General features: G+C 49.3%; 1 protein-coding gene across 1 annotated transcript in view; it reads right to left on the bottom strand.

Annotated features, from left to right (window-relative positions):
- LOC144608283 (guanine nucleotide exchange factor VAV2-like) overlaps nt 1-13,071 on the bottom strand; it is a 152,802-nt gene that overhangs the window by 16,546 nt on the left and 123,185 nt on the right. The window contains 4 exon segments of the mRNA XM_078425899.1: nt 1,848-1,862; nt 3,852-3,984; nt 6,029-6,114; nt 10,861-10,947. Of these exon segments, the coding sequence (XP_078282025.1) occupies nt 1,848-1,862; nt 3,852-3,984; nt 6,029-6,114; nt 10,861-10,947 (321 nt within the window).

Raw genomic sequence — 13,071 nt, 5'->3', positions numbered from 1 at the left:
ATGCAGCGCCGGAGACCCGGGTTCGATCCCGACCACGGGCGCCGTCTGTACGGAGTTTGTACGTTCTCCCCGTGACCTGCGTGGGTTTTTTCCGAGATCTTCGGTTTCCTCCCACACTCCAAAGACGTACAGGTTTGTAGGTTAATTGGCTTGGTAAAATGTACAAATTGTCTCTAGTGGGTGTAGAATAGTGTTAATGTGTGGGGATCGCTGGTCGGCGCGGACCCGGTGGGCCGAAAGGGCCTGTTTCCGCGCTGTATCTCTAAACTAAACACTCTGCCATTTTGTTGAAATCACTGCTCCATTTCACACTCAGAATTAGGACATTATTAGTTGCCTAATAATGGAACCAGCCACTGTTAACCAGAAACAGCAAATTTGTGGTTAGGCTGTGATCTCTCTCTCCCTTGGTCCAGGTTCTCCCGAATGCTTCAAAGAGTCAAATACTTCCCCTGCCTGAACAGCTCGGAGAGCTGGAACCAATAATTCATTTCAGCTGCGAAAGAGCAAAAGCCAGAGAAGGGTCACAAACGGGTGGAACGCAAACTGTTAACACTAAACATTCACTCGACAATAAAAATTATCAGCGGGTAAACATTTGCCTAATGACCAGTCCACATTGAGTTTAGTTTATAGACACAAAATGCTGGAGTAACTCAGTGGGTCAGGCAGCATCTCTGGAGAGAAGGAAAGGGTGACGTTTCGGGTTGAGACCCTTCTGCGGACTGATCTCTGGAGGGAAGGAAAGGGTGATGTTTTGGGTTGCGACCCTTCTTCAGACTAAGCAGAGTTTAGTTTAGTTTAGAGATACAGTGCGGAAATAGGCCCTTCAGCCCACCGGGTCTGCACTGACCAGTGATCTCCGTACACTAACACCATCCAACACACGCTCGGGACAATTTACATTTATACCAAGACAATTAACCTACAAAGCTGTACGTTTTTGAAGTGTGCGAGGAAACAGGAGGTCCCGGGGAAAACCCACGCAGGTCATGGGGAGAACGTACAAACTCCATCCAAACAGCACCCGTAGTCAGGACTGAACCTGGGTCTCTGGCGCTGTAAGGCAGCAACTCTACTGCTGTGCTAACAAATACCCAGCAATAGGTAAAGAAGGCTGGATAAACATTTGTCCAGTAATCTGCAGCACAAACAATTGTTAGATAAACATTTCCTCGTAACCATCGGGACAAACTATCTCCAGCAAACACTCGGCCGGGAACACATCAACATAGATTATAAGCAGGTAGATCCTCAATATCAGGTAACTGCATGAACTGTCACGGTGTGACATATTTTGTAATAGGAATTAGAATGCATTGTTCCCAAGTTCCTTCTGCTGATAAACCATGCAGTTTACCAAATATTTTCTTTTAATAAAAGCGGCCCGGTGGCGCAGCGGTAGAGTTGCTGCCTTGCAGCGTACGGCGGAAACCCATGTTCGATCCCGACTACGGGCGCCGTCTGCGCAGAGTTAGTTCGTTCTCCCCGTGACCGCGTGGGTCTTCCTCGAGATCATCGGTTCCCTCCCACACTCCAAAGATGTGCAGCTTTTTAGGTTAATTGGCTTGGGTTTGTACACTTGGTTATCAGTGTAAATTGTCCCTTGCGTGTGTAGGTTTGTGTGAATGTGCGGGGATCGCTGGTCGGCGCGGACTCGGTGGGCGGAAGAGGCTGCTACCGGGCTGTACCTCTAGACCAAACTACTGTATCAGAGTGTGAGACAGGCAAAACAGCAGCAAAATCCAGAGAGACCAGCTCAACCGGCGATCAATTGAAACCAACATTTAATCTGGAGAAAACATGCAGCCCACAAGTTTCCCCACAGATTACTTACAACTACTCACCATTTTCCCATGGGACTAGGAAGCATAAAAGAACACAGCAAAAAAAATCAGTCAGCATGGCGCTGGGTTTAACAAACGTGAAAGATAAACGACACTGATCATAGGTTTCACTCTGCTCAAGATTCCCTTAATTACTCCTTCACATAACATTGCCCAAGACAGCGAATAAAACTAGCGACGTTCCCACGGGATGGGTCCCATCTGGCGCTCAATGGGGTAAAACCGTGAAGGAAGATCCATCAGCTCAGATCTCCTTGAGAGGGCAACTGCAAACTGCACACACCCGTCAGCTGGCGGTCGGCGGTCGATGAGAGCGTGGGGGGGGGACCGCTGTGAGGGGGGGGGGGAGGAACAATGGAGGACCGGGCGTGGGGGGGGCCGCCGTGAGGGGGGGGAGGGGAAGAACAATGGAGGACCTGGCATGGGGGGGAAGAACAATGGAGGACCGGGCGTGGGGGGGGAAGAACAATGGAGGACCGGGCGAGGGGGGCACCGCAAGTGAGGGGCGGGGGGGGAGGAGAAGAACAATGGAGGACCTGGCGTGGGGGGTAAGAACAATGGAGGACCCGGCGTGGGGGGGAAGAACAATGGAGGACCCGGCGTGGGGGGGGAAGGACAATGGAGGACCCGGCGTGGGGGGGGAAGGACAATGGAGGACCTGGCGTGGGGGGGGGAAGAACAATGGAGGACCCGGCGTGGGGGGGGAAGAACAATGGAGGATCCGGCGTGGGGGGGAGCGCCGTGAGGGGGGGGAAGGACAATGGACAATGGGGAGGGAGGAGGGAGAACAATGGACAATGGAGGAGCCGGCGTGGGGGGGAATCGCTGTGGGGGGGGGGGGAGGATAAAGGTGGAACTGGCGTACGTTGTAACTTGTAGCTGGCCGCTATTTGTGTACCTTGAGTATGCAAGCAAAGAATTTCACCGTGCTTTGTCACATGTGACAATAAAAGCATTCCATTCCATTCCAAATGGTCTGTAAAGGGAAGGGCGATGGGGACTGAAGGGAGGAACTGTGTACATTGGGGAATTAAGATAGAAAGGAGCACAGGACTGGGGGAGTGCAGCGAAATTCAGGAGATGTCGAGGTTGATGAAGAGGGATTGTCCAGGCTGTCGTGAAAGGCTATGAGGGGGAGAGGTGGGAGCAGAAAGACCTCAACTAGGAACGGTGGTGCAGCGGTAGAGCTCCTGCCTTACAGCGCCAGAGACCCGGGTTACATCCTGACTACGGTGCTAGTCTGTACGGAGTTTGTACTTTTCACCCCATGACCGCGTGGGCTTTCCCCAGGTGCTCCAGATTACTCCCACACTCCAAAGGCGTACAGGTCTGTGGGTCAATTGGTTTCGGTAAAAATTGTCAAATGTCCCTAATGCGTTGCATAGTCGCTGGTCGTCGCGGACTGGGTTGGGCCGAAGGGCCTGTTTCCACGCTGTATCTCTGAGCTAAAGTACACAAAACTAATCCTGCGGAAGGCACAAAATGCTGGAGTAACTCAGCGGGTCAGGCAGCATCTCAGGAGAGAAGGAATGGGTGACGTTTCGGGTCGAGACCATTCTTCAGACTGATCAGGGTCTCGACCCGAAACGTCACCCATTCCTTCTCTCCCGAGATGCTGTCTGACCCGCTGAGTCACACCAGCCTTTTTGTGTCTACCTTCGGTTTAAACCAGCATCTGCATTTTTTTTCCCCTATAAAACTAGTCCTGTAACCACCCAGTGGGAGGGTTGGGAGGGGTGACGTTGAATCATGTTTTGATTATCCCAAAGCTGGTGCTAGTTTAAATGCCAGTTCAGAAGGTGTCCCGCCACTCTGGGGCCAGTCTGGAGCATGGTATAGACTCACAGGAGGCAGTGCGACTTCAGTCTCACACCCACTGTACACCTCCACTCATTCACGTGAGCTATTAACAGACCTGGTTGTTGTCACCGTTTCATCTCCCCGATAATGCGGTGGCCTGATGAAACCTGGCTGCTGTTTTTGCGATATCACGAACCCAGTTACCTTTCTCAGGTCCTTGTTGTTCATTGGGTCGTCGGTCATCTTGTGGGTTTGCAGATCGATCGTTTCCTTCAGCTCGTAGTTGTAACCTTTCCGCTTGCAGACAATCACCGCCTTATCGAAGAGAAACAGGTACCTGCAATACAAACGGTGACACTCCAACATGGCTCCTCGTGAATGCAATGCTTTCCACGCACACACGTCAAAACGACAACCTCAGTACCACCACCTCACAGCTCATAACGTCATACGTTCTCAGAGCTGAATTAGGCCATTCGGCCCATCAAGAGCATTCAGCCAAATTCCACGCCCAGAGCACTGATTCAATGCATTGGCAGAGGCACATCGGGCACATCTGCCTCAGCGCCAGAGACCCGGGTTCAATCCTGACTACGGCTGCTGTCTGCGTGTGGAGTTTGCACGTTCTCTCTGTGACCGCGTGGGTTTCCTCCGGGTGCTCCGGTTTCCTCCCACATCCCAAAGACGTGTGGGTCTGTCGGTTAATTGGCTTCTGTAAATTGCTCCTTATAGTGTGGGGAGTGGATGAGAATGTGGGCCAACATAGAACTAGTGTGAAAGGTCAGGCCTCCAGACAGCCCTGTTCACAGCCCTCTCGGTTAGATATTTACAAAGATTCACCAACCTCAAGAGAAAACTATAATAACTAAAATAACTAGGCGGCACGGTGGCGCAGCGGTAGAGTTGCTGCCTTACAGCGAATGCAGCGCCGGAGACTCAGGTTCGATCCTGACTACGGGCGCCGTCTGTACGGAGTTTGTACGTTCTCCCCGTGACCTGCGTGGGTTTTCTCTGAGATCTTCAGTTTCCTCCCACACTCCAAAGATGTACAGGTATGTAGGTTAATTGGCTGGGCAAATGTAAAAATTGTCCCTAGTGGGTGTAGGATAGTGTTAATGTGCGGGGATCGCTGGGCGGCGCGGACCCGGTGGGCCGAAGGACCTGTTTCCGCGCTGTATCTCTAAATCTAAATCTAAACGATATCCTGCATTCCTTCTGAATTGCCGATTCTTGATTAGTGCGGGTGTCAGGGGTTACGGGGAGAAGGCAGGAGAATGGGGTTCAGGGGGAGAGATAGATCAGCCATGATTGAATGGCGGAGTAGACTTAATGGGCCGAATGGCCTAATTCTGCTCGTAGAACCTATGACCATTATGACATCTTATTTTTGGACTAAAACCACCTGAACAACAATTTTAAACATTTCGCAACTTTAAAGAGTACTCTGCTTTCCTATTTTACTCTGCTAAAAATCAACCCCAACCCAGGACTCCAGGTCAGGGCAGCATCACGTCCCAGTGACCAATGGTTCGATCCCCAACTCCCCTGGAAACATTATACAACGAGCAGCCAGGCCTGGATAAGAACAGCCCTTGACAAAGAGTGCTTGGCAGGGTGAAGAAACAAGGAACGGCAAATGGTAGTTTATACCAAAGATGGATTAACCCAGTGGGGTCAGGCAGCATCTGTGGAGACAAAGGATGGGTGATGTTATGGGTCGGGATCCCTCTTCTGACAAAGAGTCCCAACCCAAAACATCACCCTTCCTTTTCCTCCACAGATGCTGCCTGACCTGCTGAGTTACTCCAGCACTTTATATCGATCTCTAGTTAGAGAGGGGTTCATTTATATTGATTCTATAGTATCGATTTCTATAATATCACCCCTATTTTCTATGTTTCTATTTAAGACCTTATCTCCCTGACCTAGAGTTAGGGTTGCCAACTTTCTCACTCCCAAATAAGGGACAAAAGGTGACGTCACCGTCGTGACGTCCCACGTGACCTCACCCAGCCAGCGGCCACCTGCTCCCACTCCACCAATGACGGCCGCCCGGGCCGGGAGGCAGGTTGCTCCGCAGCCTCCGTTAGGCGAACGCACTCGGCCCCGCTCCCCGAACACAGTTGGTTAACCTACAGTATCCGGGCCTACGGTGTCTAGGCCTACATCGGCCCCCAGGCCTACAGTGTCCAGGCCTACAGTGTCCGGGCCTACAGTGCTCCCCTGGGCCTAATACGCGATAAGGGCGGTCCCATACGGGACAAACCAATTTAGCCCAAAATATGGGATGTCCCGGCTAATACAGGACAGTTAGCAACCCTACCTAGAGTACCTCAGGCTTTGTCTTACCAACACAACATGGCCGCCTGTGACATACTCACCGGTCCTGTTTCGTTCTGTTAACTGTGGAACAAACTTTCAATTCACCATCAATCTTCGGTCTCCCGTAATTTGCCAGTGATGTTTGCTGTGGAAACACAGCACAGTCTGTGATCAATTTCAACTTCCACTGGACTCCTCCGAAACCTCAAAATGCTGCAACTCCTGATCTTTGCTCCTCAGTAAACCCCAGCCCACATCCCTCTCCTTAACCAAAATAACACAAACCTTTTGCCCCCGAGATCTTGGCTCCCAGATATCCAGCAACTCGGGCGGCACGGTGGCGCAGCGATAGAGCTGATGCCTCGCAGCGCCCACAGCGTTCGATCCCGACTACGGGTGCTGTCTGTACGGAGTTTGTACGTTCTCCCTGTGACCTGTGTGGGTTTTCTCCGAGATCTTTGATTTTCTCCCACACTCCAAAGACGTACAGGTTTGTAGGTTAACCGGCTTGGTATAAATGTAAATTGTCCCCAGTGTGTGTAGGACAGTGTTAGTGTGTGGGGGATCGCTGGTCGGCGTGGACCCGATGGGCCGAAGGGCCTGTTTCCATGCTGTATCTCTAAACTAAAACTAAAAACTAAACTCAAAAAGTCTTCAGACCTCAGTAAACCCTGGATTCCAATATTCAAATTCATTCAAGCTTCCCACTCAACTTCAATATTTCACTGCTGAAACTTAATAAATCAGAGTTAATTAATAAATCAAAGTTAGAAACCTAATAAAAACCCAGGCCACAAAGAAATTGGATCCCCCAAAGGCAATCCAGCCATGTAAAAAAATATCCAGGATCATCCAACTCAATAAAACTAGAGGTCCCGATTACAGTAAGTGGAGAAAAACCATCAGGAAACTTGCAGACAGCTGCAGTTAGTAAGAGGCCATGCACAAAGCCAGCAAGTGGTCAAGCCAGGGCCAGTCTGTCTGGGTCAGTGAATCACTTTGGTCTCTCAGACACATCTATTTATTGAATGGTCCAGGTGACTTCGATATCCTCGATGAAAGAAACACCTTGGGGGTATACCGGTTGTTGATTGAAACCAGACACTGTATTCGCTGTGCTAATTCAAGGTGTCCCTGTGGGAGTCTGGATTTTGCAAGCGATTTTGGCCCTAATTGATGTCAGCATGATTCAACGTGTGCGTAAGTACTGATTCCTGAGTCATACCCACTGTTGAGCTGCAATTAAGGGTCGCACGGTGGCACAATGGTAGAGTTGCTGCCTCACAGCATCGGGGCCCGGTTTCGATCCTGACTAAGGGTGCTTGTCTGTACGTTCTTCCCGAGACCTGCGTGGGTTTTCTCCAGTTTCCTCAACACGCTCCAAAGACGTACAGGTCTGCAGGTTAATTGGCTCGGTATAAATGTAAATTGTCCCCAGTGTGTGTAGGATAGTGTTAGTGTGTGGGGACCGCTGGTCGGCACGGACCCAGTGGGCCAAAGGGCCTGTTTCTGCGCTGTATCTCTAAACTAAGATTCCCCTGGAACTCGCACGTCCAAATCCATCGGGAGTATCAAGAGCCTGAGGTGGAAGAGAAACTAACAAGGATGTCTCGACCATTAACAGGGAATCCAGCTTCACCGATGTGGACTGGAGGACGTGTTGGTGGTGGAGACAGTGCAAGAGAGCAGCAAGTAGAGTTGCCAACTGTCCCGTATTAGTCGGGACATCCCGTATTTTGAGCTAAATTGGTTTGTCCCCGTACTGGAACGCCCTTGTCCCGTATTAGGCCCGGGGGGGCTGTAGGCCCGGACACTGTAGGCCCGGACACTGTAGGCCCGGACACTGTAGGCCCGGACACTGTAGACCTGGGGCCTGCTGTAGGCCTGGACAGTGTAGGCTAACGGAGTGTGTTGGGGGAGTGGGGGGGGCCGCGAGTGTGTTCGCCTAACAGAGGTTGCTTAGCAACCCGCATCCCGGCCCGGGCGGCCGCCATTGGTGGAGCGGGAGCACGTGGCCGCTGGCTGGGTGAGGTCACGTGGGGCGCGGGGCGGTGACGTCACCCTTTGTCCCTTATTTGGGAGTGAGGAAGTTGGCAAGGGGGCAGCAAGTATCCCCTTCTCGACAGCTGACAAAAATGGAAGGTTGCTTGAGAGTGAACGACCAAGAGTCCTGCACTCAGAATGCGTCTCCATTTTGTAAGAACTGTGTCAACTGAGGTCAAAGCCTCAGAATAAGGTGGTGAATCTGAGGAAGTTATTGCCACAGAAGGATGTGGAGGCCAAGACAATGGGTACTTTTAAGGCAGAGATATAGATTCTTGATTAGTAAGAGTATCTGGGGTTATAGAGTCATAGAGTGATACAATGTAGAAACTGGCCCTTCAAGCCAACTTGCCCACAGCGGCCAACATGTCCCAGCTACACTAGTCCCACCTGCCAGTATTTGTCCATATCCCTCCAAGCCTGTCCTATCCATGTGCCTGTCTAACTGCTTCTTAAATGTTGGGATAGTCCCTGCCTCATCTATCTCCTCTGGCAGCTTGTTCCATTACATCCACCACCCTTTGTGTGAAAAAGTTACCCCTCAGATCTCTATTAAATCTGTTCCCCTTCACAAACCTATGTCCTCTAGTCCTCATTCACCTACTCTGGGCAAGAGACTCCGTGCATTTACCCGACCTATTCCTCTCATGATCTTATCATATCATATCATATCATATATATACAGCGCGGAAACAGGCCTTTTCGGCCCACCAAGTCCGCGCCGCCCAGCGATCCCCGCACATTAACACTATCCTACACCCACTAGGGACAATTTTTACATTTGCCCAGCCAATTAACCTAAATACCTCTATAAGATCACATCTCATCCTCCTGCACTCCAAGGAGTAGAGTCCCAGCCTACTCAACCTCTCCCTATAGCTCACACCCTCTAGTCCTGGCAACATCCTCATATCCTCTCTGTACCCTTTCCAGCTTGACAACATCTTTCCTAAATGGATGGGTTGTGGGGAGAAGGCAGGAGATTGGGGTTAGGATGGAGAGATTGATCAACTATGATTGAATGGTGGAGTAGACGTGATGATCCAAATTGCCTAATTCTACTCCTATCACTGATCAACTTATGAATAAAAGGACTACCTTCAGAAAGGAGATGAAGAAGAAAAATAACATAAGATAAAAGCCAATACAAGAGGTTTCACTGAGGATAGTGAAGGGAAGGAGACCAGGAAAAAACCTTCTTCCCTGAGGAATATGGTTAGTACCGTGTCAGTTGTATTAATCGTTTCCCTAGAAATAGTCTTCTTGCCTCTGATTAAGAAGCAATTGGACAGGTACATGGCTAGGACAGGTTTAGAGGGATATGGGCCAAACGCAGGCAGGTGGGACATGTTGGCTGGTGTGGGCAAGTTGTGTTCAAGGGCCCGTTTTCCATGACTCCCATGACTCTTTGTATTATATGTTTCAAAGTCTATAGAGCTCACACTGATGTTTTCTCCTTTCGTAAGTCTTACTCGTGAGGATTGAGAAATGTGGCGTTATCATCTATGTCATGAAGGTTAAGTGCTAAAGTGCAACTTTAACCTTGACTGCCACAGGCAATGCTGCTTGGGTGCATTCTCCTCTTCCCAAGGTCATGCGTCTGTCCTATGAAGTAATGGGCAGTAACCACAGGCATGCGGGCATTTGAAGATAGGAGGGCTCTCTCTCTCTCTCTTCAAGAGACCTTCCCTTTCACAAAGCTGATCCTCTCAACTTCACCATTAAGTGTGGTGGTGTCTGAGAGTCAAAGTAACGATGCAGGGCAGAGGGAACCAACCGAAAGTAAGATGTCCATGAACAATTCCTTCTGGCCATTCTTGGAAAGAGCTCAAAGACAGAGGGAAATGTGCTGAGTCTTTTTTGGTGAAGTACGAGAGAATGCCTGGAAAAAATATGGGTGGTGGTGAATTCTGGCAAAATGAGCAAAAAACTTTCTTCAGTTGCCTCCAAAGTGTTCTTCAAGTAGTTGTCTATTAATCTGAACCAACAATGTGAACATTAAAAGCTGAACGTAGCTACATGCGGTGCTCAAAATCCACAGCAATGATTGGTTTTCACCTGTTCCGCTGGCTACTGGCAGCAAATGCAACAAAAATGCAATAACTCGAAGCCTTCTTATTAGCTGTAAGTAGAACATTTAATTATCATCTATCTCCTCGACGATGGCAACAGATCCCATCTCTCACTCCAACTTCATTATTGAGCTTCTGATTTAGTTTAGCTTAGAGATACAGCGCGGAAACAGGCCCTTCGGCCCACCGAGTCTGCGCCGACCAGCGATCCCCGCACGCTTACACTATCCTACGCACACTGGAGACAATTTGCAATTTTACTGAAGCCAATTAACCTACAAACCTGTACGTCTTTGGAGTGTGGGAGGAAACCGGAGATTCCGGAGAAAACCCACGCAGGTCACGGGGAGAACGTACAAACTCCGTACAGACAGCACCCGTAGTCAGGATCGAACCCAGTTCTCTTGCGCTGTAAGGCAGCAACTCTACCGCTGTGCCACCGTGTCACCCGATATAAACTCAGACTGCAGTTATGCCATCTTTGCCATTTCTTTACTGCCTCAGGTATTTTTTGCCAAAAACAACAGACCCACCTAACACTGAGCAGTTAAATACTGAGGTTCAGTCTGAAGAAGGGTCTTGACCCGAAACGTCACCCATTCCTTCTACCCCGAGATGCTGCCTGACCCGCTGAGTTACTCCAGCATTTTTGTGTCTGCCTATAATTAGGGTGAATCTGTTTTGCACCACACTCAAACCAGGTGACTACCAATCTGATGTAAATATTTATCGTTCTGCAGAGATATCTCACGTTTGCTCTCCGACTCTGAACTTACAAGGTTCTCGATGGAACACTGGAACTCTGAGATCTTCTTCAGGGTCTCGTTATCCCGTTTAACTTCATTGATATACATAGCCAGATCCTGAAAGGAAACCAAATGCTGAGTTATATCAGAGACCATCCTTGCAGCCTGCATGATTTGGTGTCGGCACGGTGGCGCAGCGGTAGAGTTGCTGCCTTACAACCCCCAGAGACCCGGGTTTGGTCGTGACTAATGGGGAGCTCTCTGTACGGAATTTGTACGTTCTCCCTGTGACTGCGTAGGTTCTATCCTCCCGCACTCCAAAGACGTGCAGGTTTGGAGGTTAACTGCCTCCGGTAAGTTGTAAAATTGTGTCTCGTGTGCCTTGTAGACTAGTGTACACTTGTTGGCACACTTGTGTACACTTAGTATAAGAAACAAACCGCAGATGCTGGTACAAATCGAAGGTATTTATTCACAAAATGCTGGAGTAACTCAGCAGGTCAGGCAGCATCTCAGGAGAGAAGGAATGGGCGACGTTTCGAGTCGAGACCCTTCCTCAGACTGATGTCAGGGGGGGCGGGACAAAGGAAGGATATAGGTGTACACTTAGTGATCACTTGTTGGCGCTGATTCAGTGGGCCAAAGGGCCTGCTTCAGCTCTGTATGCCTAAAGTAAATCTTGCCAATTTAATTGGTGGCATGAATACTCTAATGAGTTTATGTTTCAAGTCCGATTTTCACTTTTAATAATAATAATAATAATGCATTACATTTACATAGCGCTTTTCATACACAAAGACGCTTTACAGGGATTTAAAGAACATAGGGAAGTGAATAAATAGATAAATAAGTAAACGAACAGAGAAAGGAGACAGAAGGTGAGGTGACCTTCAGTGGTTGAAGGCAGTACTGAACAGGTGAGACTTCAGTGATGTTTTGAATGTGGTGAGTGAGGAGGAGTCTCTTACGGTTTGAGGTAGTGAGTTCCATAGGGTGAGAGAAGCGATGGAGAAAGCCCTGTCCCCCCAGGATCTGAGTTTGGTCCGGATGGGGGGGATAGGAGATTGGCAGCAGCGGAGGGTGCAGGTGGGAGTGTGCCTGTGGAGGAGGTCAGTCAGGTAGGATGGGGCCAGGTTATGGAGGGCTTTGTAGGTCATGAGGAGGATTTTGTACTGGATTCTCTGGGGGATGGGGAGCCAGTGGAGTTTGTAAAGGACGGGGGTGATATGGTCACGGATCGGGGTGTGGGTGAGTAGACGGGCAGCGGAGTTTTGAATGTATTGAAGTTTACTGATGATTTTTGAAGGTGCGCCATAGAGGAGGCTGTTGCAGAACTGGTGAACCTCGTTGGATTTCGTTGGCAACCAACCTGTCAACCTCAGTTTTTTCCTTTATTTACATCTTTTACAGATTTCTCCATTCCTTTCCTCCTCCTGTAACACACCCGGGATGGGCAGCACTTTCAAAGGCACGTTATTCCCTTATTGCGTACCTATATACTGTAAATAGACTGAAGTCCGAAGAAGGGTCTCGACCCGAAATGGCACCCATTCCTTATCTCCAGAGATGCTGCCTGTCCCGCTGAATTACTCCAGCTTTTTGCGTCTATCTTCGGTTTAAAGCAGCATCTGCAGTTCCTTCTTACACATCTATACACTGTGAATGGCTCGATTGTAATCATGTATTGTCCTTCTGCTGACCGGTTAGCAGGCAGCAAAAGCTTTTCACTGTACCTCGGTACACGTGACAATAGACTAATGACATCCCAAAGATGTTGAGAATGGCGGGTCAATTGATCTCGGTAAACTGTCTAGAATCCTGGGGAGTGGTGGTGTGGGAATGGTGTTGTTCGGAACATGGGAAGAGTGTAAATAGGCGTTTGGTGGTCAGCACAGATCTGGTGGGCTGAAGGGCTTGGTCTATTCTATAACTCTCTAAACATTCTCGCTTGTGCAGTCCATTGGTGGAGGCAGCAGTGCCTGTTGGTGTGCATATGTGGCCCGAGGCTGGGCATTTATTGACTGACCATTTGATTGCTATATGTCAGCCTCACATGAAAATCCAAACATGACAGGTGCTTCCAGTCATCTCCTGTTACATAAATATTGATGAGAATCTTACTCTGCATTGAGTGAGCTGCTGATGTTAATCAAATTAGTCAATAATGGCAAAGAGGTAAAATTGCTTTTCGAGAGGGAATAAAGTGAGATATAGATATCGGGGAGGAATTAGTGAGGAGAG

This window comes from Rhinoraja longicauda, chromosome 31 (genome assembly GCF_053455715.1).
Source record: "Rhinoraja longicauda isolate Sanriku21f chromosome 31, sRhiLon1.1, whole genome shotgun sequence".
Taxonomy (NCBI): Eukaryota; Metazoa; Chordata; class Chondrichthyes; order Rajiformes; family Arhynchobatidae; genus Rhinoraja; species Rhinoraja longicauda.
The sequence above is the reverse complement of the archived record's forward strand: the minus strand, read 5'-3'. Positions and strand labels throughout refer to the sequence as shown.